Below are 23,290 nucleotides of genomic sequence, written 5' to 3' on the forward strand. Positions count from 1 at the left end.
CAGGACTTCGTCTGTGATGGCGTTTGCTGGCGCGCGTGCTGTGCTTGTTTGGAGTGTTTTTTTTTGTTAAGAGTGGCTGGTTTTTGTGTTAGTTGGTGTTTTTTGGTGGTGGAACTGACTGGGAAGCGCTCTAAAAGGGCGCCGCGCGTATGTCGGCGGGCACCGGCACAGACGGAGTCCATACTTGTATAAATTCAATGACTTGAAAATATCACAAACTTGACATTGGCTAATCAGAGTAAAGCCAGATTTAAAGAGAAAAAAAAAAAAGAAGGTCATAAGCTGTCAACGTCAAACAAATGCCAAAAAAATTACACAACAACACTGCGGATCGGGTTTGGAACTATTTCTAATTGATTATTATAATAAATTACCAATATAATGTCACTAACACTACTTCTAGAAAAGTACGACGTATCTACAGAAGAAGGTCTACAAAAAGCTCTCGGTGAAATTGAGAAGGAAGAGGTAAATTTCCAGCACCGACACCAGAACGACGCGTATGCATTTTGTATTTATCAAGATTTTGGCCTCTGAACCGTATAATTAGTCTGATTTTTCATATAATATGTGGTATGTTATTAATGGAAAAAGTGGTTAAAACCCTTAGCAATGATGTATAAATTATATATAAGTGCTAGTGCTGTACTTGCCAACACAGCTGATGCCAGTGTTTACTTTCTTTCTATATAATTTTAGTGTGAAGTAAATGAAGCTCTTTGCAATGCATTGTCCCGAGCATGCACACTGGAGGGGAAGTTGCGAACTGCCAGCCAGGCTTACACCAAGCTGGGAGAAGTGAAGAATGATGCACAAGTAGCTGCTGACATGGTGGACAAGACTGCACTCTTGGCGAGAGATGTTAGTGCTAAAGTGCGCCAGTTGGACCTTGCTAGAGTAAGTTTCATCATCATAATAAAACTGGTCAAGTGCGAGTCTGGCTAGTACATGAAGAGTTTCGTACCATCATTTAAGAGACAAGACTTTAATGTTTTTTTTGTGATTTAACTGCAACTTCACAGCTTTCGGATTTTCCTTTTACTTGTGCTATAAGACATTCCTACCTACCTTTCATGATTCTAAGTCAACGAAAAGTACCATATAGGTTTTGATTCCCTTGAAAGGTCTTGACAGAGCTCCTTTTTTCTTTGGAGATAAGAATCCTAATAATATAAAAAATGAGTATATGTAATATGATTTGGATAATCGATATTTCAGCCCAGTTCCATGTATTGCTGTCCCATCATGTCCACAACTCGTGCAACTAGGTAGGTACTCCGATAAACAAATCACAGATAACTTCTCGGAGATTTTAGACCTAGTATCATGATTTTATTGTCTTTTGCGGTAATAAGCTTGTACGGGCTGCGTATTGTGTGCCTCTTACAAATACAGCAAGAAGTTACTAGTTTATCTTTGAAGTCAGTTGATGAAAAATAGATTATAGTAAAAACGTTTTTGTTCTAGTCTCGTGTGGCAGAGTGCCAGCGCAGAGTGCACGACCTGATAGACCTGAGGGTGTGCAGTGCGGGTGTGGATGCAGCTATCAAAGCACATGACTATGAAACAGGTTGCTTTTTTATTCCAATACAAGCTAGCCCTTGACTGCGATCTCACCTGGTGAAAAGTGATGATGCAACCTAAGATGAAAGCAGGCCACCTTGGAAGGGGTAGGACAATTAATTAAACCCAAATCCCATATCCAATTCAAATTCAAATTCAAAATTCAAAATATTTTTATTCAATTAGACTTTTACAAGTTCTTTTGAATCGTCAAAAGCATCTACCACTGGTTCGGAATGCCTTTCCTACCGAGAAGAACCAGCAAGAAACTCGGCGGTTGCTCTTTTCAAAGATTTGATATACAATATTATGCCATGTATAAAAGCAATTGAAGTCCTGCGCATTGCTGGAGCGAATTGCAGGTCAAATCCACGCTTTTTTATCATTTACATAATCTTCGATAGTATAATATGCAATTTCTACACAGCATTGTGCCAGAACACAAAATCTCTTGGCAACACTACTTTGACGATAGGTAAAACTAAAAAAGTGTCTGGGGTAGTCATCATCATTATTATCAACCAATAGACTTGCGCGCGAGGTTGCCATTCTAGCACCTTGGGAGCCCAATGTTTATCCATTTTTCGAAGTATGTGCCCCGCCCATTGCCACTTCAGCTTCACAACCCTTTCTCCTACAATTCTGGTTTCTGATTTGATCACATAAAGAGGCTCCAAGCATAGTTCTCTCCATCACCCACTGTGTGACTCTGAGCTTTCAAATGAGGCCCATAGTGTATTCATATACCTAGTGTTGAAATAATTGTAAATCGTAAATGATATAGCGGCGGGCCATGTGGCGCGCTTCCTCAGCATGGAGCCCGGCTCGGTGGCGGCGGCGCGCGCCCGGGGCGCCCCCGACCCCCGGCGTGATATGGACGCAGCCGCTAATACCTTACGGGATCATTTGGTTCGCAAGTTAGTGAGCATCCATACTAATATTATAATATTTTGTGTAAGTTTATTTTTTGCCCAACTACAGCGAAGGCAAAGGAAGGTAAGGTTTATGATTTTAGAAGTCTATGTATGTATTTTTGTCACCTCCACTATTTTGGATGTAACATCTGCCTTATTGATTTTGTTGATATAAAAATGTAGCCTATGTCACTCAGACCATAATAACGAAGAACAACTCCTTCATCAAAATGAGCTAAGTAGTTTCGGCGCTACATACATAAATACTATCATAGAACATATTATGTAGACCGCTAAATTCACCACCCTTGCTGTTGGCTTTGCCGTAGTCTGGTAGAAGTTAAGATGATTTTTTGTGTTTAACTGTAGGTTTGAGGAAGCAGCTAAGAAGGAGGATGAAACTGCCATAGAGCGCCTGTTCAAACTGTTTCCTCAGATCGGACGCGCGGAGGAGGGGGTGGATCTGCTGGCCAAGTATCTTGCTTCTCAAGTGAGTATACTTTTAGTGATGATTAAGAAACAAAACAACCGGTCAAGTATGAGTCAGATTCGAACACAAAGTTTCCGTACCATCTAATACAAGAAATAACACTAGTTCTTTTTTCTTTTAATTGACATGGTGGCCATTTTGATTTTTTTTTGTTGTTTTTATGGTAATGGCAATACACTAAAAATACTCTCGAAAAGTCTGTCACTATACTGTGAAAATTTCAACTCCACCTATTACGGTTCATGAGATACAGCCTGCTGACATACAGACAGATGAACGGACAGCGAAGACTATAGTATAACTAAAAATATTTTTAAATTAGAAGTTTTGGAAACTGTACAGCAGTTTATTTCAGTTGGAGGGATCAATCCGGCGCGCAGCCACAGTGTCTGAGCTGCGGCTGGACGCGGCCGTGTTCGCCGACTCGCTCACGCGCGTGGTGGAGTGCGGCGCCGCCGCCGTGGAGCGAGCGAGACGGCTACTGGCCTCCGCCACCGCGCCGCCGCCTGTGCAGGCGCATTGCTTGTTGCCGCGAGCCATCGCTCTCATACAACCTACGGTAAAAACAAATCACTTATATTATAAAGGCTAAAGTTTGTGTGTATGTTTGTTACTCTTTCACGCAAAAAGTATTGGATGGATTGGGCTGAAATTTAGAATGGAGATACTTTATCCTGACATAACATATAGGCTACTTCTTATCCCGGAATATCAAAGAGTTTCCGCAGGATCAAATAACTTATTATCCACGCGTTATAAAAATGTTGCGTCCGCCGCACTCAAACGATTTTGCCATTTAATAATATGTTTCATGTTTTGTATTTTATCAAGTATGTTCCAATTATTATTATTATACAGGTGTTATTACAATGCTAGCAAAAACAAGGATAAGTGATAGTACTGTATGATACGATACCACAAAACGCGAAAAATACTGTATTTTCTAAAAGTTCGCAATGTATTGCAAACAAAACATCTGATTGATGCGAGATGTCAATGAACGTTGCTTAGATAGGTGTCGCTAGATCGAGTTTTGCATGCTATACATTGCGGGTTTCAAAAATACTAAAACTACAAGTATAAGGCAAATGGTTATTGATATTAGATTGTGCTGAGTTTTTGCGAGTGTCCTAACTACATCCTGCATTTTATTTTAACAACGACTTGTGTACTTTTGAGAACTCTCTCGCTATATTTGCTCTGTGTCAACTGTCATGTGATAAGTACGATGTTAGTCCTTTATATCTATACTATCTATACTAATATTATAAAGAGGAAACCTTTGTATTTTTGTATTGAATAGGCTCAAAAACTACTGGACCGATTTCAAAATTTCTTTTACCATTACTTAGAGAGATTCTTCCGAATCTGTATAGGCTATATTTTATCCCGCAAAATAGAAAAAATAAATGTCCACCCGTGCGAAGCCGGGGCGGGTCGCTAGTAGCAAAATAAAGCTAGAAGCTACTTTATTCTCAAATCTTTAACTCAGTGTGAGTGTAAATTGAACAGATTTGCGCGGGTGTCCGCCGCGTGAGCCAGCAAATGATCGCGGCACGGAAGTTGGTGGTGACGGAGAAGACTGACCCCTTATCAGTGGAGCATTCCCTCAATGAGTTGGCTCTGGCTCATTCGCGGCTCCAGCTCTACTTCGGCTTCTTGAGACGACGGCCCGAGGTGAGTACTGTATGACGGAGAAGACTGACCCGTTTTGTAGTTTTTTGTGAACCACGATGTCGTGCATATGGCCTTTAAACATTGTTTTGGAACCATAAAACTGATCAGTGGAGCATTCCCTGAATAGGCGCCGCGGGTTCTGAGTTTGCACACTATACATTGCAGGTTTTCAAAATACTAAATCACTAAAACTACAAGAAAAAAGAGAATAGTTATGTGTATTAAAATATTGTGTTTAGGTAGTTTTATAATAGCGCTAAGTTTTCGCTAGCATTCTTATTACACCCTGTATTTATCTTCCTTGTGTTCCAGTTGGACACAAGTATGGACGAAGTATCCAAGGCGGCCTGCTTGGAAGCCATCGAGAAAATAATATCAGACTGTGACATGACGCGGACCACGCAAGACGTGCTCAGCCACTACCTGACGCTCGAGAGGTGAACTCATGTAATATTCGACTCTTGTCAAAATTCAAAAATCAAAATTGTCAAAATGTTCAAGAAAAACCTCTCTATTGTAAAAATAAATCTATATGTCGCAGCAAAATGGTATGAACTGGCATAAACTTAGGGATATGAATAACTCCCTGGAGATGCTAAAACTAAACTAAACTAGTGATAACTTTGAATACCAGTAGTTGATAACTTACGTAAGGCTTCACTCAATCACTTAGCTCTAAAACCACTAAAATTTCATGGTGTACAATATATAGAAGATCATAATTTTTCCAGGACTTCGTCTGTGATGGCGTTTGCTGGCGCGCGTGCTGTGCTTGTTTGGAGTGTTTTTTTTGTTAAGAGTGGCTGGTTTTTGTGTTAGTTGGTGTTTTTTGGTGGTGGAACTGACTGGAAAGCGCTCATATGGGCGCCGCGCGTATGTCGGCGGGCGCCGGCGCAGACGGAGTCCATACTTGTATAAATTCAATAACTTGAAAATATCACAAACTTGACATTGGCTAATCAGAGTAAAGCCAGATTTAAAGAAAAAAAAAAAAATTCCAACACAGGTATTTTCTAGAAGAGAGTGTGAACAAAGCGCTTAAGATGTCCACCTCGCAGGCTGGGGCTACCACCTCCAGTTTGGTGGATGACGTATTCTTCATCGCCAGAAAGGTCATCAGGTAAGTTATCATTAAATCCAAAAAAAAATTGGAGTGTGATCAAGAGTTTTCAATCTTTTCGATTGTAATATAGGTATTTTAGGTGTTTAAACTATCGTGAGAGATTTCCATTATAAATATGTACCTAAGGAAGGAAGCTTTATGTTTGGAATATAGGTACTTTGAATTCAAGAGTTAATAGGCATCTTCGAGGCATGCGCGCTTCATCTTAGACTGCGTCGTCACGTGCTAGTAATCAAGAACCAGTCTATTTATAAAAAGAACAAGCAATCTATTACACTACCGTGTGGGCTGCTGAATGCAAAGCCGACCGCGTCCATGGCAATCGTCTAATGTGTACAGACGCAGCATATCGACGGGTAGCGTGGACGGCGCGTGCGCGGTGCTCAACGAAGCGGGCGCGGCCCTGGAGCGCTGCGGCACTGCGCTGCGGCGCCGCCTCACCTCCCCGCCGCTGGACCCGCTGCCCTTCCCCGCGCCACCCTCGCACCAGCAGGCCACCCTGGCGCCGCTCACCAGGCTCGCGGCCTCGAGGGACCTCGACGCACAGCGTGCGCTCTACTTGGTGAGTATACTCCCCGCCGCTGGACCCGCTGCCCTTCCCCGCGCCCCCCTCGCACCAGCAGGCCACCCTGGCGCCGCTCACCAGGCTCGCGGCCTCGAGGGACCTGGACGCACAGCGCGCGCTCTACTTGGTGAGTATACTCCCCGCCGCTGGACCCGCTGCCCTTCCCCGCGCCCCCCTCGCACCAGCAGGCCACCCTGGCGCGGCTCACCAGGCTCGCGGCCTCGAGGGACCTGGACGCACAGCGCGCGCTCTACTTGGTGAGTATACTCCCCGCCGCTGGACCCGCTGCCCTTCCCCGCGCTCCCCTCGCACCAGCAGGCCACCCTGGCGCCGCTCAGCAGGCTACCCTGGCGCCGCTCAGCAGGCTCGCGGCCTCGAGGGACCTGGACGCACAGCGCGCGCTCTACTTGGTGAGTATACTCCCCGCCGCTGGACCCGCTGCCCTTCCCCGCGCTCCCCTCGCACCAGCAGGCCACCCTGGCGCCGCTCAGCAGGCTACCCTGGCGCCGCTCAGCAGGCTCGCGGCCTCGAGGGACCTGGACGCACTGCGCGCGCTCTACTTGGTGAGTATACTCCCCGCCGCTGGACTCGCTGCCCTTCCCCGCGCCTCCTACCACCTGTCGGCCAGCAGGGAGAAGTGGCGAATGCTCGTGAAGCGTATAACATCTGCCCTCAAGGACTGCTTCGTGATGACCAGACAGTTCTGCCAAGAGTGTTACGACGAAGAAGAAGAAGGATCATTAAGTTCCCTTGTGGGTGTGGTCCGCAGGCGCACATGAACGAAGCGGAGGCGGGCGCGGAGTGGTCGGAGCGGCTCGCGGACGAGGCGTGCCGCGAGGCGGAGGCGCTGTGCCGCGCTGCGTCCGCGCGCGCCAAGCTGCGCTCGTGCGCCGCGGGGCTGGGCGCGGCCGCCGCGGCCTTCCGCGCGGCTCACGAGCTGGCCCTCGCGGCCCTGCGCGCCGCGCTCATGCCCACTGGAGCCGAGTGGGCAGACGCGCTGGTCGACCCCGATACTGACATCGGTGAGTGTTCATAGTAGCTACACAACAATAGGGCATTTTACCCTTTTTTGAAAAGTGCTTTAATTTGATCGTAAGGTGATAAACTACCAAAGAATTCACAAAAAATTTATTCTATGATAAATGCTGCAATAAGAATGCATTTTGTATTTCAATTTTTCCCGCGAAAGCGATAGCTGCCATTTTGTTTAAGTTCATGAGCTGTCATGGTGTCACACGGATTGGTGAACAACGGCATTTTCTTAGCGAAAGATATTATCCATGTGACGTCACAGACAAAATTCATCATGGCGACTACAAGTTAATGCGTTTTGAATACGTAGAGCAGATAAAAAAGTGAAATATTTGATAAAACTAATTATTATTTAATTTTATAAACTGAACTGAACATTTTTTGTTTGGTGTAAAAAGACCTATTGAAGAAGATTCATAGGATTCCATTGGAAGTTCCTTTGTGTTGGATTTTAACAACAAACTTGTGGAATTTCCAGAGGAGCTAGAAGAAGAGGCGGGAGCCTTGCCCGCAGCCCTGGAGGTGTTGGCCGAAGAGGCGCGGCTGCAGATACCTAAGGCCGCGGATGCTTTAATGGCTGCCGTGTTGGCGGACCTGTTGACCAGAGCCGAGAAAACTATGTTGAAGAATCACTATGATCGGGTGAGTATTTGGGTCAGGAAAGTAGTTCCGATAACTGTTACGTGTCACTACTAGATGGCATTAACAGTCGCTTAGTACTGAAAAGTGCGTAAAAATGACCTTTTAGCTATGTGTCAAATGACAGCAAAATAGAGAGCAAACTAGCAGACGGGTCACCTGATGCTAAGTGATTACCGCCACCCATGAAAATTTGTAGCACCAGAGATATCGCCGATGCGTTGCCGGCCTTTCAGGAATTTTTTGGTCCGCCCCTTGAATAACCCCATGTTCAGTGGGAACACGGCCGATGGGAATTGATTCCACAGTTTGCTCGTGCCGTTAGTATGTAAGTAGTGTAATAACATATTGTATACAAAAATGTTTGTATCAGCGCGGTGGTATCTGCGTGGAGCGGCGCTGCCGGCGCGTGGCGGCGTGGGCGGGCGGCGGCGCGCCCGCGGCCCGTGAGCGCGCGGGAGCGCTGTGCGCCGCGGCCGCGCTGCTCGCTGTGGAGCGACTCGCGCACGTGGCCGATGCTCTACCGCCCAACGCCCCGCTGTCTCCCGCTAGAGTGAGAGACGTGCTGGCTCGCAGGTAAGCAAGGTTTCGCTGCGGTCTTACTGGGAGGTCCCGGCAGGGGTTTGGAATTTCTAAATTTCTGGTCTTGTCTGGTGGGAAGCTTCGCCCGTGGCTAGCTACTATCCTACTAGCAAAGCTCTACCGCCAAGCGACTTAGCTTTCCGGTACGATGCCGTGTGGAGACCAAAGGAGTATGCGGGGAGTATCCAAGCGGGGGTACGGGCCTCGAGGCATGGCCTCCTTACCCGGGTGGGGCGCAGGGCATCTTGGCGCCCTGGTGACTGTCTTTTAGCCGGGGTTTCGTGGACTAGGGCTTGACAGTCTTGACTTAGGGCTCTAGGGCATGTTGCACTACATATTAAAGTGTGAGTTCCCACATCTATACACTAGATGGCCCTGCACGGAGCCTTATTGTAACTCCGGGCTAGCATTTAAAAATTTTTAACAGAAAAACCCGATAACTATTTTTGACTCGACCCGAGATTGGGCCTAGCACCTCGTCATCGGCAGTCGAACAGCTAACCACTAACTAGACCAACGAATGACAGTTGTCATTAACAATAATGTTTTATTTACAGGACGGACTTCAAACTAGAGGACATCAAACGCCTAAAATTATAAAGGAGTGTACCTAATTTATTTGAAAATGTTATAATTTATATCGTTATGTAGTCTTCATACCAACAATTAAAATCTATCATATTACCAATTGTTTTATTATTCTAAGGCCCTGGTTCCCATTCCGAACCAGTGGTTTGAAGACTCAAAAGTACTTGTAGCAGTTTAATTGTTTTCTTTTTGAATTGATAAAAAAGCTAAAAATTTGTTTAATGCTCCAGCTACACGCTCCATCTTGCCTGCGCAAGAACTGTCCAATCTTTAGCGGCTTTTGGAACTGCGCGGGATACCATCTTGCCGTCCACACGCACGCGCCCAACTGCGCGAACTGGCTTGTGCTGATAAGCTCTCAGGTGTAGCCGGAGCCTAAGTATTTGATTAAAGGAATGAACTTACTAAAATATAAAGATGAGAAAATAAAAAAAAATATGGTTTCCAATTATCTTTATTTTTATCAGTTATTCAACTTTACAATATAACATATTAACTGCAATATAATAAAATGCATGTGATTTGATAAGTATTTAAAAAACTGTAAGTAGGTAACATTATAGAAAAATATTGATTTCTTACCTAGGTTAAAATGTGTAAAAAGTATTAAATTGTATAGAGAATGTGGGTTTAAAAGTGATATAAAAGCTTATAAAAACTAACGGTATTAGAGACGAATGCAAGTTTAAATTATGGTAAAGAAATGCCAGAGATGGCTCACTTTCTTATGCTTACACACAAGAATTTCTAAATAATTTTAAATAAGTATAGTCTGTACAAAATAACGTCTCATTAACTCTATAGGTCAACATGTCAAAAATACAATTCATCTTTAAAATAAGGACTAAAATCGTACTTTTGAAATGACACAAAGTTAAAATAGCGCTTGAGAACTCATTATTTATGCATTCTCTCTCTTCAATACTGCACAGGACCCACAGTATACGACAGTTAGGATACTCGCAACAAAACGTCGGAGCCTTCACCTACATTGGCAGGCGTCAAATGTTACCTACATTTGACGCTAGGTAGACTATGAGACGACTAGGTATCTTGAATTATATCATACATAGAGGAAATTTCTTTAATCTAAGGAATTCACAGCACCCCTAGCTTATTTTTTTTTAATTTACAGACTAGCGCCTGGCTGCAATCAGACCTGCTAGCAAGTGATGATGCAGCCTAAGATGGAGTGTTAATAGAATATTTGACAGATGTCAATTCAGGATCAAAACTGAGAGTTTCCATACTCTAGTTCACTCTGGCAGGGGTGAGGAATTTCAGAGATCTTATTTCATGATGCCAAAGCATTGTCTCTAATATTGCTAGGTTTTAATCAATAACAAAGCATTACAAAACAAGATTAGACATAACAACAATTAACTTTAAATATTTTAGTACACGATTAACAATAGCCATTTACACTTATCCTACACTAAGCCATCCTTGGCTTTAACTAAAAAGCGGTTATGTGCAAAAAATATTCTTTGAGTTGTCGCTAATGGATGTGGAATTTTTAAAAACTACTTAATGTTTCTAAAAAAAATGCTACATAGGACCAAGGTATAAAGCTATTTTGGTGCGGACCAAGGTTTAAAATTAGTTTTTATTTTGGTCCATAGCATTCTTTTTTAGAAACATTCGTGTTTGAAAATTCCTCAAAAAATATTTTTTACGCTTAACGGCTTTTTAGTCAAAGGACGGTAGTACACTATAATATCATAAATATGAAATAGCAAACACTAATTAGGTACGTAACACACGTTAAGAGGTAGACTTGAACAATTTTTGTGTAAACAAGCATTAAATAAATAACGTGTAACATCGTAGCCCCCAAAGAGATAAACCTATTTCATTGGATTTTTTATACTAAAGGTGATACCAAACGGTTCATTTTTGTCTTTCACTCGGCATCCTTCACTCGAAACGTTTGAACACAGAATGAATTATGGATGCATTTATTACTGAACCGATCCAACGATGTTCGATTTTGGCATTCGCATCTTTCACTCGGGATGCGAATGAATAAAAAATGAAACGTCACACGAACACAGAACGTTCATTCGAGTTTGTCCATTTTTTCTCGCGTCCTGTAGCGGAAAAACACCACGTCGGATTTTTTTTAAATTCACACCTGATGGAGGCATGAAATGGGCCGAGTTAACCTAGAAAATGCCTATTCACTATTATTTTAAAGTTACCCAGATTGTTCTATGTATGTGACAAAATGGTGGCCAAATGATACAAGCAAAACAATATACTTCTGTTTTTGGAGTTTCTTTTTGCGTCAATTCTTAGTTAGATCAAATGATAACAAATCACGAGGCACGCAATTTCATTTGACGACTATAATATTCGACAAAAAAGCGAATGAACGTTCATTTCTGTCATTTTGTCGTGTCGTGTGAACGTGGAATGAAAACAAAATGAAACAATCACTAGAGTGAACATTCACTCGAATGAACCGTCTGATACCACCTAAGACTTTCTACACATCACACTAGCCGGCCCAGCGACATAGCTCTATTTTGAAGCCTTATTTAGAAACAATAAATAATACCCGAACGATTTCTGTGCGGCTATCAGTAGCCCAGCCGGTAATGGTACCTACTGATTCTGATCGCAACTAAATTTCAGAGTATTCGCATCTTTTTCTTACCTATGTAATAAGAAAAGGACAAACTTAATCCTTCAAACCTCATGACTAGGTTCCAGTCTTGAGCGTAGTGTTTGATGTAGAGTAGCAGGTACAGTGAGCTAGTTCAAGAGCCGGCGAGCTTAGTGTGTAGGCGCTTTATAACCCTTAAATTTATTAAGTACTGTTCGTTAGACTTATGAATAACCTTATTTTTATCTTAATTAAAATCTTTTTAAATAATAATTTTGATTAAATTCAAACGAAAACATATACTTAATTAGTTTAAATTCAATAACGGAAATCAATTCGGAATCGAGGGTGTCATGAAATTAATTTTAGTAATTAAAAAAGTAATCCTAAACAAAAATGTACAGGTGGGTTATCTTATTTATGTTAATTGTGAAATTTCATTAAAGCATTTTTGAAGGCACAATTATTTGTGTATAGTTCAGATTTCCTTAGTTTCCTTTAAAGGTAAACAAATAGCTTCTTGCTGAAACGCGTAAGGCGCACTATACGCGGCCCATACGACGTCGTTACCGACAGACTGACAATGAAACTATGATAGAATAGAATAGAATAGAATAGATTTTTATTCAAATAAACTTTTACAAGTGCTTTTGAATCGTCAAATAATTTACCACGATACGAGTATAAACCTAACTCCAGAAAGTCTAAAGCGCTAGACAAATTGAGTCGCTTACGTGTTTCTCCGAGTTTTCTTTAAGCAAGTTTATCTTTCAAGCAAACTTAGGAAAAACGGACTTTAGTAAAAAATATGATATAGTCATGGCTTTTTTACAACTATTAATCTGTATATTCTTATTTTTGATGTAAAAATCGGATATTCAATGGTCCAGCTTTGTCATGATATTTTGTGCAACATTTAAGACACTTTATAAAAATTACAATACAAAAAAATATACAAAAGTATAGGTAAGTCTACAAAAAAAAATACTTCACTTTCATTAAAAAATTATACCTTCTAAAGCTATGATATTTTGTTACTATTAGTTATATTACTATTTGAATTTTTATAAATGATATGGTAGGTTTTACCAAACCATATATGTCATGAAATAAAATGAAAAAGAAATCGTGAAGCCGCTACTTATAAAATTGAGCTTGAGCTACTTCCAGTCAGTGAAGGATAAAACATAGAAGCATTCTGTATTCTTCATTGTGGAATCACGTGGTGGGCGGTGCATAATTAATACTCTAATGCACGCGTCTTCAGTTCGATTGTAATTCTGTAAGTCACTGTAAATCAACCAATCACGGCAGCGGCTTGTGCCACGTGACACATAGTACCACAGTATAACCAATCATGAGCCTGCTGCAATTTACATTAATTTAACTGGCTGTAAAATCTCTTCTCATCGGTATCGCGTCGGAACGCTAAATCGCTTGGCAGCACAATTTTACTAATAGGATGATAACTATCCACGTGTTTTAACAAACGTGAATTTGTACCCTTTATTTTTGAATGGCAGTCGTTAGAAACGCGACTTCTATGTTTTATCCTCCACTGCTTCCAGTACATAAGATTGACAAAGTTTAATTTACTTTGCAACATTCACGTTACTGAGAATTAAAACGTTTTATGCGAAAACTGTATTAATTATGTTATTAATATATATTTTTAAAGTTCCAATGGTATGGCAGGGATCACAGGGTCAGTATGATAATCGCAATAACATCATTATTTAGTCAAGTGTAAGCGCTATTTGTTTGAACACGCTGTATCAATATAATGCATGAATTTTGAGTTTTCACTCGCCATTTCTGCTCTATGTGTCATCTGTCATATCAAAAGTACGCCTTACCCCTTGGATGAAGGATTAAATATACTATCTCTATGCCTTACCCTTAGACTAATGACAAAAATCGTACTCTTGACATGACAGTTGACACAGAGCAAAAATGGCGAAAGAGTTGTCAAAATACATGCACTATACTCAAATCGCGTTAGTGTGAGTACTGTGAACGTGGCGGCTCTAGTAAACCGCCGTGTGCGGAGGAGTCTCCCCCGTCTAGTAGCCCTCGCGCGGCGAGCTGACGGCGGAGGTGGTCTGCTTGGAGACGACGCGCGAGCCCTGCGCCAGGCCGCCCGCGCGCACCGCCATGAACTTCACCACCGCGTCCAGCGCGTACGCCACCGTCGCCACCGACCCGAAGAACTGCAACAATATTACACTCATTTTGAAATCATTCATTTGAATTGATATTCGCTTGAAAATAATATCAGAGTGAACTAGAGTGAGAAAACTCTAGGTTTAATCCTAAATTGACGATAGTATGTCCAATCTTAGTAACCTGCATGTCTGAGAGTTCTTACATAAACTCCTTTTGACAACCTCAAGTAAAGAGGGGGAATTTCTAAATTACCTCTCGTCTAGTCCGGTAGGAGGCTACGGCCGTAACTAGTTAACGTTATCTTACAGCCACAGCCGTGCCGCCAAGCGATTTAACGTTCCGCGTAGAAACTGGTAAGAAGTATGGGTTTAATGAAAAACAACAGCCATGCAGCTTCCGAGTTAGCCTGCTGTTTTAGACTGTATCATTATCTACAGCAGATGAGATCGCAGTCACAAGCTAACTCTTCTATCTTCTCCTAATGGAATCACACTTCACACTATCACACTAATATTATAAAGGAGAAAGTTTGTGTGTGTGTGTGTGTGTGTGTGTGCGTGCGTGCGTGCGTGCGTGCGTGCGTGCGTGCGTGCGTGCGTGCGTGCGTGCGTGCGTGCGTGCGTGCGTGCGTGCGTGCGTGCGTGCGTGCGTGCGTGCGTGCGTGCGTGCGTGTGTGTGTGTGTGTGTGTGTTTGTTACTCCTTCACGCAAAAACTACTAGACGGATTGGGCTGAAATTTAGAATGGAGATAGATTATACCCTGGATTAGCACATAGGCTACTTTTTCTCCCGGAAAATCAAAGAGTTCCCACGGGAATTTTAAAAAACCTACATCCACGCGAACGAAGTCGCGGGTATCAGCTAGTAAAATAAAAAGCTCACCGCGGCGGCAGTGTGTGCGTCGTCATAGTACGCCGTGCCGACCAGCACGGCGGCTATCAAGTACAGCAGCGTCCACAGCGCCGTGAACACGAACTCGATCTTGAGCCACGGGATCTTGTAGAACTTCTCCACCAGGTGGAACAGGTACAAGCCCAGCAGGATGCCGCTGAACCAGAACGCGATCATGGCGATCCAGCTGAAGTACGTGCCCTGGTTCAGCACGCCGAACTTGGAGCACAGGATGCAGATGAAGCCCAGCAAACTGCATGACTGGAACCAAGGAGACAATTCACATTCGCGACAGTATTCAGCTATCTCTAACCCTTTTACCCTTTTTACCTGACTACGGAAAGGCCAAAACGAAGGGTTATTATTTTAGCCATCTATGTATGTATGTATGTTTGTATCCAGATTCTGTTCCACCGTAGCGCCTAAACTGGGCCGATTTTGATAAATGAGGTGTCAATTGATTTGTTGTAAAGGTCTGGGTGACATAGGCTTTAATGTATGTGATAAACTACTGAAAAATTCTCAAAAATTTTATTCACAAAAAATTTAAAATAAAAAGAGAAAGAGAGAGAAAAATAGATGCAGGCGTTAGGTACTCACCACTTGTACAACTTTGAGTATGCCCGGGACTGTCTTGACATACTCGGGGTCAAAGCGTATGTTGGTCTGCACTGTGGTGCTTGACGTCACGGTGGTGGTGGTGTGCTGACCGGGGAAGCCTGCCTCTGCCATCTTTGAAGCTTATGTTATTTGATCTTATCTGTAACAATACAATCCTATTTTTATTCCATAGTCCAAAAATCAAAGCGTATTTGGGACCCTGCATTTGGGACCCTCGTACCTTAGTTTTGTGTAATTAATTATTATCTTACGAATTGGACAAAGACTATCAAAAAGTGTTCAATGTTACTTATTTTTAACCGACTTCAAAAAAGAAAGAGGTTCTCTATTCCACTGTATGTTTTGTATAAATACGGAAAGGAACCCTTATAGGATCACTTTGTTGTCTGTCTGTCTGTACCGAAGTACTGTACCCTAAAAAATTAAAGTGTTATTTCTTGTACGATAGATGGTATGATAGATAGATGGTATGGTATAGAACCCTTCGTGTGCGAGGCCGACTTGCACTTGACCGGTTTTTTGTAATGTAATTTAAAATTCACTGTTTGCGAATTTTTGCTTTTACTTGTGCTACAACACATTGCTATCTTCCAAATTTCATGATTCTAGTCAACGCTACCTTATAGGTCTTGAGAGACGCGACAGACAGGCAGACAGAAAACGAAGTCATCCAATCAGGGTTCCTTTTTGCTCTAAAGATTTGGAGCCCTAAAAATTGCTAACCAAAGATTTATAGAAAATCCATTTGAGCAAAGTTGGGGCAGGTCGACTAGTCTTTGACCATCACTTCAGATTGCATTGTGGTTGAGACACACAGCACACTAGGCACGTAGTGATTACATACTCTTTGAACTAGGTATAGACTGCAAAAGGAAAAGCGAGTGAAAAACCCATGCTTACATGGGTTTTGCCTAGGACCTCAGTATTCATAGATAAAAAATGGATTATTCATTAAGCTAAAATTAGTATCAATGCAATTGGCAAAAAGACGTCGGTCGTCTATTCGGGAGGTAGGGAGTTCGATTCCGGGTATGCACCTCCAGACCTCCAATTTTTCAGAGTTAGGGGGGTCCTAAGCAATTAAATGTAAATTTCTTGAACGGTGAAAGAAAAGATTGGAAGTAAACTTTGTATGCCTAAGATATGTGCAGTGACTGCAGACCTTTGAGATGGTTATGCAGTCTGCCAATTTGCACTGGGTCAGCATGGCAGACTGTGCCAAACCCTTCCCTAATTCTGAGAGGAGACCTGTGCTCGGTAGTGGGCCGGCGATGGGTTAGATGGCCGGGATGGGTTGTTATTGTTATAAATTATGTTAAAATATTGGAATGCATGAATAAATGACTAAATGACTAAATCATCATGATGATGAATTTGCATGAAGCAAAGTTTTTAATAGAACAAACTACCTACAATGTTTTAAGGAGTTCTTACTTCTTAGACTAAATATAAAATACTAGCCGATGCCCGCGACTTCGCCCGCGTGGATTTAGGTTTTTCGAAATCCTAAAATCCTTTCGAAAAAGTAGCCTATGTGCTAATCCAGGATATTATCTATCTCCATTTCGAATTTCAGCTAAATCCGTCTAGTAGTTTTTGCGTGAAGAAGTAACAAACATACACACACACACACACACACACACGCATACATACAAACTTTCGCCTTTATAATATTAGTGTGATTAGTGTGAAGTGTGATGTGAAGTGTGATAGTGTGATTTAAATTGGATCATGTTTATACAATTTATTCTAGTCAGAAAATATTTATGTAAAAAACATGTTTCATCAGAGCTAATAAATTTTAATGGACAGTTTCTAGTTTTGGATGTAGAAAATGCATAATGTTCATTCCACGGCTGACTGACATCACATAATACATAAATTATCATCAATTATTACGAAGCGTTCATTGAATAATATCAAGTGATATCATAATAGGTTCATAAGTAAATCCACAAAATTCAGAATAGAAGTGACTCGAGTCTTTGCTCGTAACTTCACTAGTGTTTCATGCTCTCTATAGCACTGTGATAATGTAGCTATTTATGAGTGAAAGAATTTTTAGAATCAGATCATTAGTTCTAAAGATTACCTACATAACAAACTTTCACCACTTTATAATATTCATATGAAGTATCAAATATTAATAGTAGTAATTATTATTAGATTATGTTGCTTGAGATACTAGATTGTGCTTTCAGATTATTTCTATATAAGTAGGTAACTAATCAGTGACATGTAGATATGACTTAAATATTACAAGACCTATGCAAGGTACAACACAAATCTGACGTTATTGTACCGGCAAATAAATCATACTAAATCATACGTAATTGTTGTTGAGCAATTTTCTTATCATGGGATTACTCATGATTTGTTTGATACCTTACTTGTAAAATCAGTACCTATCTATAGACAAAATTTTTAAATAAAAAAATAATTTAAACCTTTTTAAAGCACACTAAAAGAATAAAAATAATTATAGTTAGCTATGAGAATACGTAATATTTAAAATGAAAAATGTGGGTTGATTAAATTAATGACTAGGCACTCTTATATAATCAAAAAACATTTTTCCTTATAATAAATATAGATTACTGTAAATTATAATTATATCACACCGCAAACGAATGAAGTTTGTAATATTACACCTATACAGAGCTTATCTGTACAGTTATTAGTGGAACTTATCACTAAACCAGAATTTCCTGAAACTACCTATAATATAAACTACATGTTTTATTATAATGTTTGATTAGTAATACTGACTCTGGAGTGGTCTTAGGAATACATTCCATTTACAATAGTATCATCATCTTCATTATAAACCAATAGACGACTGCGGCTGGGCATAGGCCTCTTGTAGGAGCTTCCAGATGCCACAGCTCTTTGCAAATCATTTCATTTATTTTATCTTAGCATGAGAATATACTTAAAACTTCGTCCGCTTGGACTACACAAATTTCAAACTCCTATTTTACCCCCATAGGGGTTGAATTTTCAAAGATCCTTTTTTAGCAGATGTCTACATCTTAATAGCTCTGAGCATTGCTCAATATAGTGGGCTAGAAATGGGTTGAGATGATGTAACAATATATATAAATACAACTTTGAATATAAAATACAGTCCAAATCAGTTTAAAGGCTTCCAGGGGATTGCCCATATCTAACTGTAAAAAGCAGTGTTACAAAGCTGTTTTCATGCAGTATTGACCAGGAACTTTTAATTGTTTAACCTACGTTTTATAACAATTGGAAATCATTGGTGGATTTAAGTACTATTGTAAAATATTCTATACAAGTGTAAAAATCAAAATGAATAGTTCATTATGGTTTTTAAGTTTAAAATGTAATCTTTTCTTATCATGTTAGAAATTTGTTTGCCTTTTTTGGTCTTCATGGCATTAAAATACATAAGTAGCATATTTTACTGTGTGTCTACCTATATCCAATCCAATCTGCTTTTGTCTGTGTCTAGTAGTATTTATCACTTAGTAGTACTTAAAAGATTATAATCTAAATAACTCTGCTTAATAAATAAACGCTGTTACTACACTGTATTGGGTAAAACCATGAACTTTTTAAGCCTACGGAAGGTGAAACTATGTCTAAAGCAAGCATTTTTGTTCACCACATTTAGTTAATTATTTAATAACGTGGGAAACTTGATTAACAACAACAATCTAGTAGCCTTAATAGATTCAAAGACTAAATTCAAGTCGTCACCACCTAAAATAGCGTTTATTGAGCAATACAAGTAGAACTATAGTAACGCGCAAGTGAAATTTCTAATGGAATTTTGTAAATATTACTTACCTTCGTATAAAATCTAATTGTAACACTTTCTCCTTAAATTATTAATTCATTTAAATTATTAATGGAAACACAGGAATATTACTTTTTAAAATTAAAATTCGTGCTGAAATTCAATAATTATGACAACTTTGACTTTGACAACAATTAATTAGAAATTGTTTGGCAATTGTCATTTGTCAATTGACATGTTATTTGTATTAGTGTGACCAATTTAAATAAATCTCTATGAAATAAATGATCATCACACATTTTTAAGCCGCTAGGTACTAACACCAGTGCTATCTATGTCTACTACAGAACGGTTCTAGCTTATATTTGTTATTTTTACTTTATCTTGTGGTTATCGCATTTTAACGCATTGACTTGACATAAACGCATTGATCAAAGGGATAGCGGCCAGTTAGTATAAATTCGTAAAGTGTCGCTAGTGGCATACTAGGCACTGCCTGCCAATCAATGTTACAGTGCTTAAAATTATCAATTTTAGTACGTATTTTAATAACAATAATACGACCTATTTTTTATACCAAAACCCAAAACAGAGCTTTGTTTTGTTGACAATGTTAAAAAAAAACAATTTTCTAGCATTTTTGTCATTTTTGAAGTATCTGTTATAGGGTTTTATTTTAGTTTTAAGTCCATTTTTGGGAAAACAGCTGGCAGCACTGCTAAGTTTTTAGCATAACTGGTCTGTGGTAGCTTGACAATTGACATTGACATATTGTAATGTTTGACAGGTTGACAGAATTGAATCAAAATCAATTCGTGATCTGTGATCAAAATCAAAGTTTATGAAGTTTATGCTTTTCATTTCATATTTTCATTTGATTTCTGTCCTGTTTTCTGTTTACCCGGTTTTCGTGGAAATGAAAATTATAAACAGTTAATTCAAAGAATAGATCCACCATCAACAAACACTATTTATCTAACGTGATGTTAGTATTTTTAACAAATAATAGTACGCCAAGTTTAAGAGCAACGTAATTGTTTGTAATGCAATGTAAACAATGGATTATTTTATACCTACAAAATTGCGTCGGTGTTATTAAAACACCGTGAAGTGAACAAATCATGGTATGCTATTTAAATATGTGAGTCAGAGATGTATTTAACACATTTCGGTATCGGTTTGTGATTTAGTGTCAAGGAGAAACGGTGACTACATCCTTATCTACACTAGTGTTATCTTGCAGAGCTAAAAATTTAAATCGTAATAAGGATCGTTAGTTAAATATTAAATCTGTGAGTATATTTTTTACATACTTAGTGACAATTATATTATTAGAATTTTAGGCGTTGAGAATTGAGATACTTTTATTTACATAGAACAATTAATAAAGACAATATTTATAAATAAATATAATCAATAACTATAATAACAGGTATTTACTAAGAAATCTCTTACTTAATTATATCTTTACTTAAAAGAATTACCTATTTTACAGGTAACCATGGTGTCCCAAGCTCAAGACCCCCCACAAAGTATGGGGTCAACCAATGTAGTGTTCAGAACTGAGACCCGCTTTGACCCTTCATATTTGAAAACTCCTCCAGGAATGATGAAAGCCACTGTGGTTGTAAGTAAATTTATTTATTTTAATTAAGATGATGCCTGCAACTTTGTATAGATAATCATTTTAAAAATCTTGTGGGAACTCTTTGACTTTCTGTGATATTCTCTCTACTGCTACTAATAGAGAAAAAGCCTGTGAAGGCAAGAGGCCTTTGTTATTTTATAAAAGCTGAAAGTTACCTGCATGTGAGGGATGTATGTTGGGATAGTTTTAGAAATCACATCATGCATTGACAGACACTTAGTATCGTGGATAGGATACCCCCTACAGAACATCCTCCTGTTTCAAATATTCATGGGGGACAATCACAGAAATCAAAACAAATATAGAATTGTTAAAGAAGTGTGAGATTGTAAAAGTAGACTTATTTCCATAGCATTACAGTATAGTTTGTGCTTCAATCACGTCGCAACAGAGCAACGAATTGACGTGATTTTTTGCATGGGTATAACTGAAAACCTGAACAGTGACGTCAGCTAGTTTTTATCCCAGAAAATCAAAAAGTTCCCACGCAGTATCAGCTTGTCTATTATAATATTACTTATGTCTATGGTGTGTCATTTTTATGTGAGAAAATCACACACAAGAATGTACAATTAACATGTTAACATAATGTTGTTTCAGGTCCTCAACCTCTTGGGCTTCATTTGCATACAATCCTCTGCGTTCTGGTCCAACGGCCGCGGGGTGTACTTCAACATAGTAGCACACCTTGGCCTATGGTTCAGCGGGATCCTGTTGCTTTTGTACCTGTTCCACGTGGTGGAGAAGTACCACAACTTTATGTGGCTAAAAGTGGAGATGATCGCGTGTGGGATACTGACTTTTTTGAACTTGATTGCATCTACGATAGTTGTGGCGTTTGGATCTGCTGCGTATTCAGCTGCTGGGGTGAGTTTGTTGTTAAGTTTCAAGTTACATTACACATAACTGTTAGAAAATAAAAAAGTAAACAGGACTGCACCTCTTTTAACTCAAACCCATATATTTAGGGATGTGTACCCAAAGAGTGGGGGACCAATGGGACCCTATTACTAAGCCTCTGCTATCTCCATCCATCCATCTATCTGTCAGTGGGCTGTATCTCGTGAACTGTGATAGGTAGGGAGTTGAAATTTTCCCAGAATGTGTATTTCTATTGCCGCTATAACGACGAATGATGAAAATTTCGAAATGGACACTATGAAAATTAAAAAAAAATCAAAGTGTTATTTCTCATATGATGGTACTGGGATCCTGGGATGCGAATCTGATTTTTTTAAGTATTTTTTATTTATTTATTTAATTAAAAAAGAACATTTTACACCAATTGTTGTAGACCAAAGCACTAGATAAAAACTGAGACTTGTTTGAAATTTTGCAGCCCAAATAGACCGTAGTCTGTGCTAGGGCTGACAAAAAAAAGATTAATTTATTTTGAGATTTAAAAAAAAAGATAAAAATCGACTTGCACTAGACTGGTTTTTTTAATTGCAGTTTTTTGGTTACCTGGCGATGGTGGTGTACGGGTTCGACACGTTCTTCAAGGCGCGCGCCATCAAAGAGGGAGAGTTAGCGCAGGGCACGCGCGTGCCCGCCAAGCAAGTGCACGTGACCACGCCGCCTGCCATGCCGTAGTGCATACCAGCCACGTGGTTGAAACTACTGATTGTTGTTACAGCATATTTTTGAATAGTTTCGAATCCTATTTATTTTAGTATTTAGTAGTGGTGTAAAAATGTATATTTTTTAGGGTTCCGTACCTCAAAAAGAAAAACGGAACCCTTATAGGATCACTTTGTTGTCTGCCTGTCTGTCTGTCAAGAAACCTATAGGGTACTTCCCGTTGACCTAGAATCATGAAATTTGGTAGGTAGGTCTTATAGCACAAATACAGGAATAAATCTGAAAAGCGCAAACTTGTGGTTATATCATGTAAAAAAATAATTTCAATTCAAAAATTTCCAATTTTCAAAGTAAGATAACTACACCAAGTGGGGTATCATATGAAAGGGCTTTACCACTGTCTAAAACAGATTTTTATTTATTTTTAAGCATAATAGTTTTTGATTTATCGTGCAAAATGTTGCAAAAAATACCCGAGTACGGAACCCTCAGTGCGCGAGTCTGACTCGCAATTGGCCGGTTTATTTTTATTTTTATAAAACATCCAAGCCGGTGGCTTGGCTGATATTTTGTGAGTTAGGGGCTTTTAATTACTATGTGAACTCACATGCCTACTCGTGCCGCCGGTTTTGGTGGTTAGGGCACTATCTGACTAGACACCAGTGGTGGCGCAACCACATTGGGTACCTCGCATGGTGTCCGCTTGATTGCGCAACCAAGCAGACACCAGGCAAGGTACCCTCGTTAGAGCTGTATATATTTGCTTGGTATCGCTTGGTTCCGCCACCACTGATGTGTGAGATAGGGCACTAAATGTATAAACTGCATTTTCTATA

General features: G+C 40.0%; 3 protein-coding genes and 2 long non-coding RNA genes across 8 annotated transcripts; 2 read left to right on the plus strand and 3 right to left on the minus strand.

The window, feature by feature from the left end:
* Window positions 1–282: 282 nt before the first annotated feature.
* Window positions 283–9,269, plus strand: LOC123864608 (conserved oligomeric Golgi complex subunit 4). The gene is made up of 14 exons (XM_045905193.1): window positions 283–468; window positions 700–897; window positions 1,468–1,570; window positions 2,348–2,480; window positions 2,847–2,967; window positions 3,323–3,526; window positions 4,480–4,644; window positions 4,957–5,081; window positions 5,651–5,764; window positions 6,107–6,329; window positions 7,102–7,354; window positions 7,843–8,006; window positions 8,377–8,579; window positions 9,143–9,269. Exons 1-14 carry the CDS (start codon window positions 382–384, stop codon window positions 9,183–9,185), a joined length of 2,136 nt encoding a protein of 711 aa, XP_045761149.1. The 5' UTR covers window positions 283–381; the 3' UTR covers window positions 9,186–9,269.
* Window positions 9,270–9,613: 344 nt separating this feature from the next.
* On the minus strand, window positions 9,614–19,021 carry LOC123865121. Its single transcript, XR_006795912.1, has 3 exons — window positions 19,011–19,021; window positions 16,300–16,304; window positions 9,614–10,087 (listed from the first exon to the last, which is right to left on the minus strand). It is a non-coding gene; the product is annotated as an uncharacterized LOC123865121 (long non-coding RNA).
* LOC123865047 lies at window positions 11,062–12,373 on the minus strand. The gene is made up of 2 exons (XR_006795884.1): window positions 11,375–12,373; window positions 11,062–11,338 (listed from the first exon to the last, which is right to left on the minus strand). It is a non-coding gene; the product is annotated as an uncharacterized LOC123865047 (long non-coding RNA).
* On the minus strand, window positions 13,675–19,408 carry LOC123864963 (MARVEL domain-containing protein 1-like). 3 transcript variants are annotated; one of them, XM_045905793.1, is made up of 4 exons: window positions 19,276–19,408; window positions 15,439–15,598; window positions 14,830–15,099; window positions 13,675–13,991 (listed from the first exon to the last, which is right to left on the minus strand). In XM_045905793.1, exons 2-4 carry the CDS (start codon window positions 15,568–15,570, stop codon window positions 13,845–13,847), a joined length of 549 nt encoding a protein of 182 aa, XP_045761749.1. In that variant the 5' UTR covers window positions 15,571–15,598; window positions 19,276–19,408; the 3' UTR covers window positions 13,675–13,844. The 3 variants fall into 3 exon arrangements, with proteins under 3 accessions (XP_045761749.1, XP_045761740.1, XP_045761757.1); XM_045905784.1 differs by having other exon boundaries at window positions 15,439–15,605; window positions 19,276–19,399; XM_045905801.1 differs by lacking the exon at window positions 19,276–19,408 and adding an exon at window positions 18,902–19,201.
* A 638-nt stretch (window positions 19,409–20,046) lies between these two features.
* Window positions 20,047–22,653, plus strand: LOC123864951 (CKLF-like MARVEL transmembrane domain-containing protein 4). 2 transcript variants are annotated; one of them, XM_045905763.1, is made up of 4 exons: window positions 20,047–20,366; window positions 20,721–20,852; window positions 21,474–21,740; window positions 22,326–22,653. In XM_045905763.1, exons 1-4 carry the CDS (start codon window positions 20,352–20,354, stop codon window positions 22,464–22,466), a joined length of 555 nt encoding a protein of 184 aa, XP_045761719.1. In that variant the 5' UTR covers window positions 20,047–20,351; the 3' UTR covers window positions 22,467–22,653. The 2 variants fall into 2 exon arrangements, with proteins under 2 accessions (XP_045761719.1, XP_045761727.1); XM_045905771.1 differs by having other exon boundaries at window positions 20,047–20,517; window positions 22,326–22,652.
* Window positions 22,654–23,290: the final 637 nt, after the last annotated feature.

This window comes from Maniola jurtina, chromosome 1, assembly GCF_905333055.1.
Source record: "Maniola jurtina chromosome 1, ilManJurt1.1, whole genome shotgun sequence".
Classification (NCBI taxonomy): Eukaryota; Metazoa; Arthropoda; class Insecta; order Lepidoptera; family Nymphalidae; genus Maniola; species Maniola jurtina.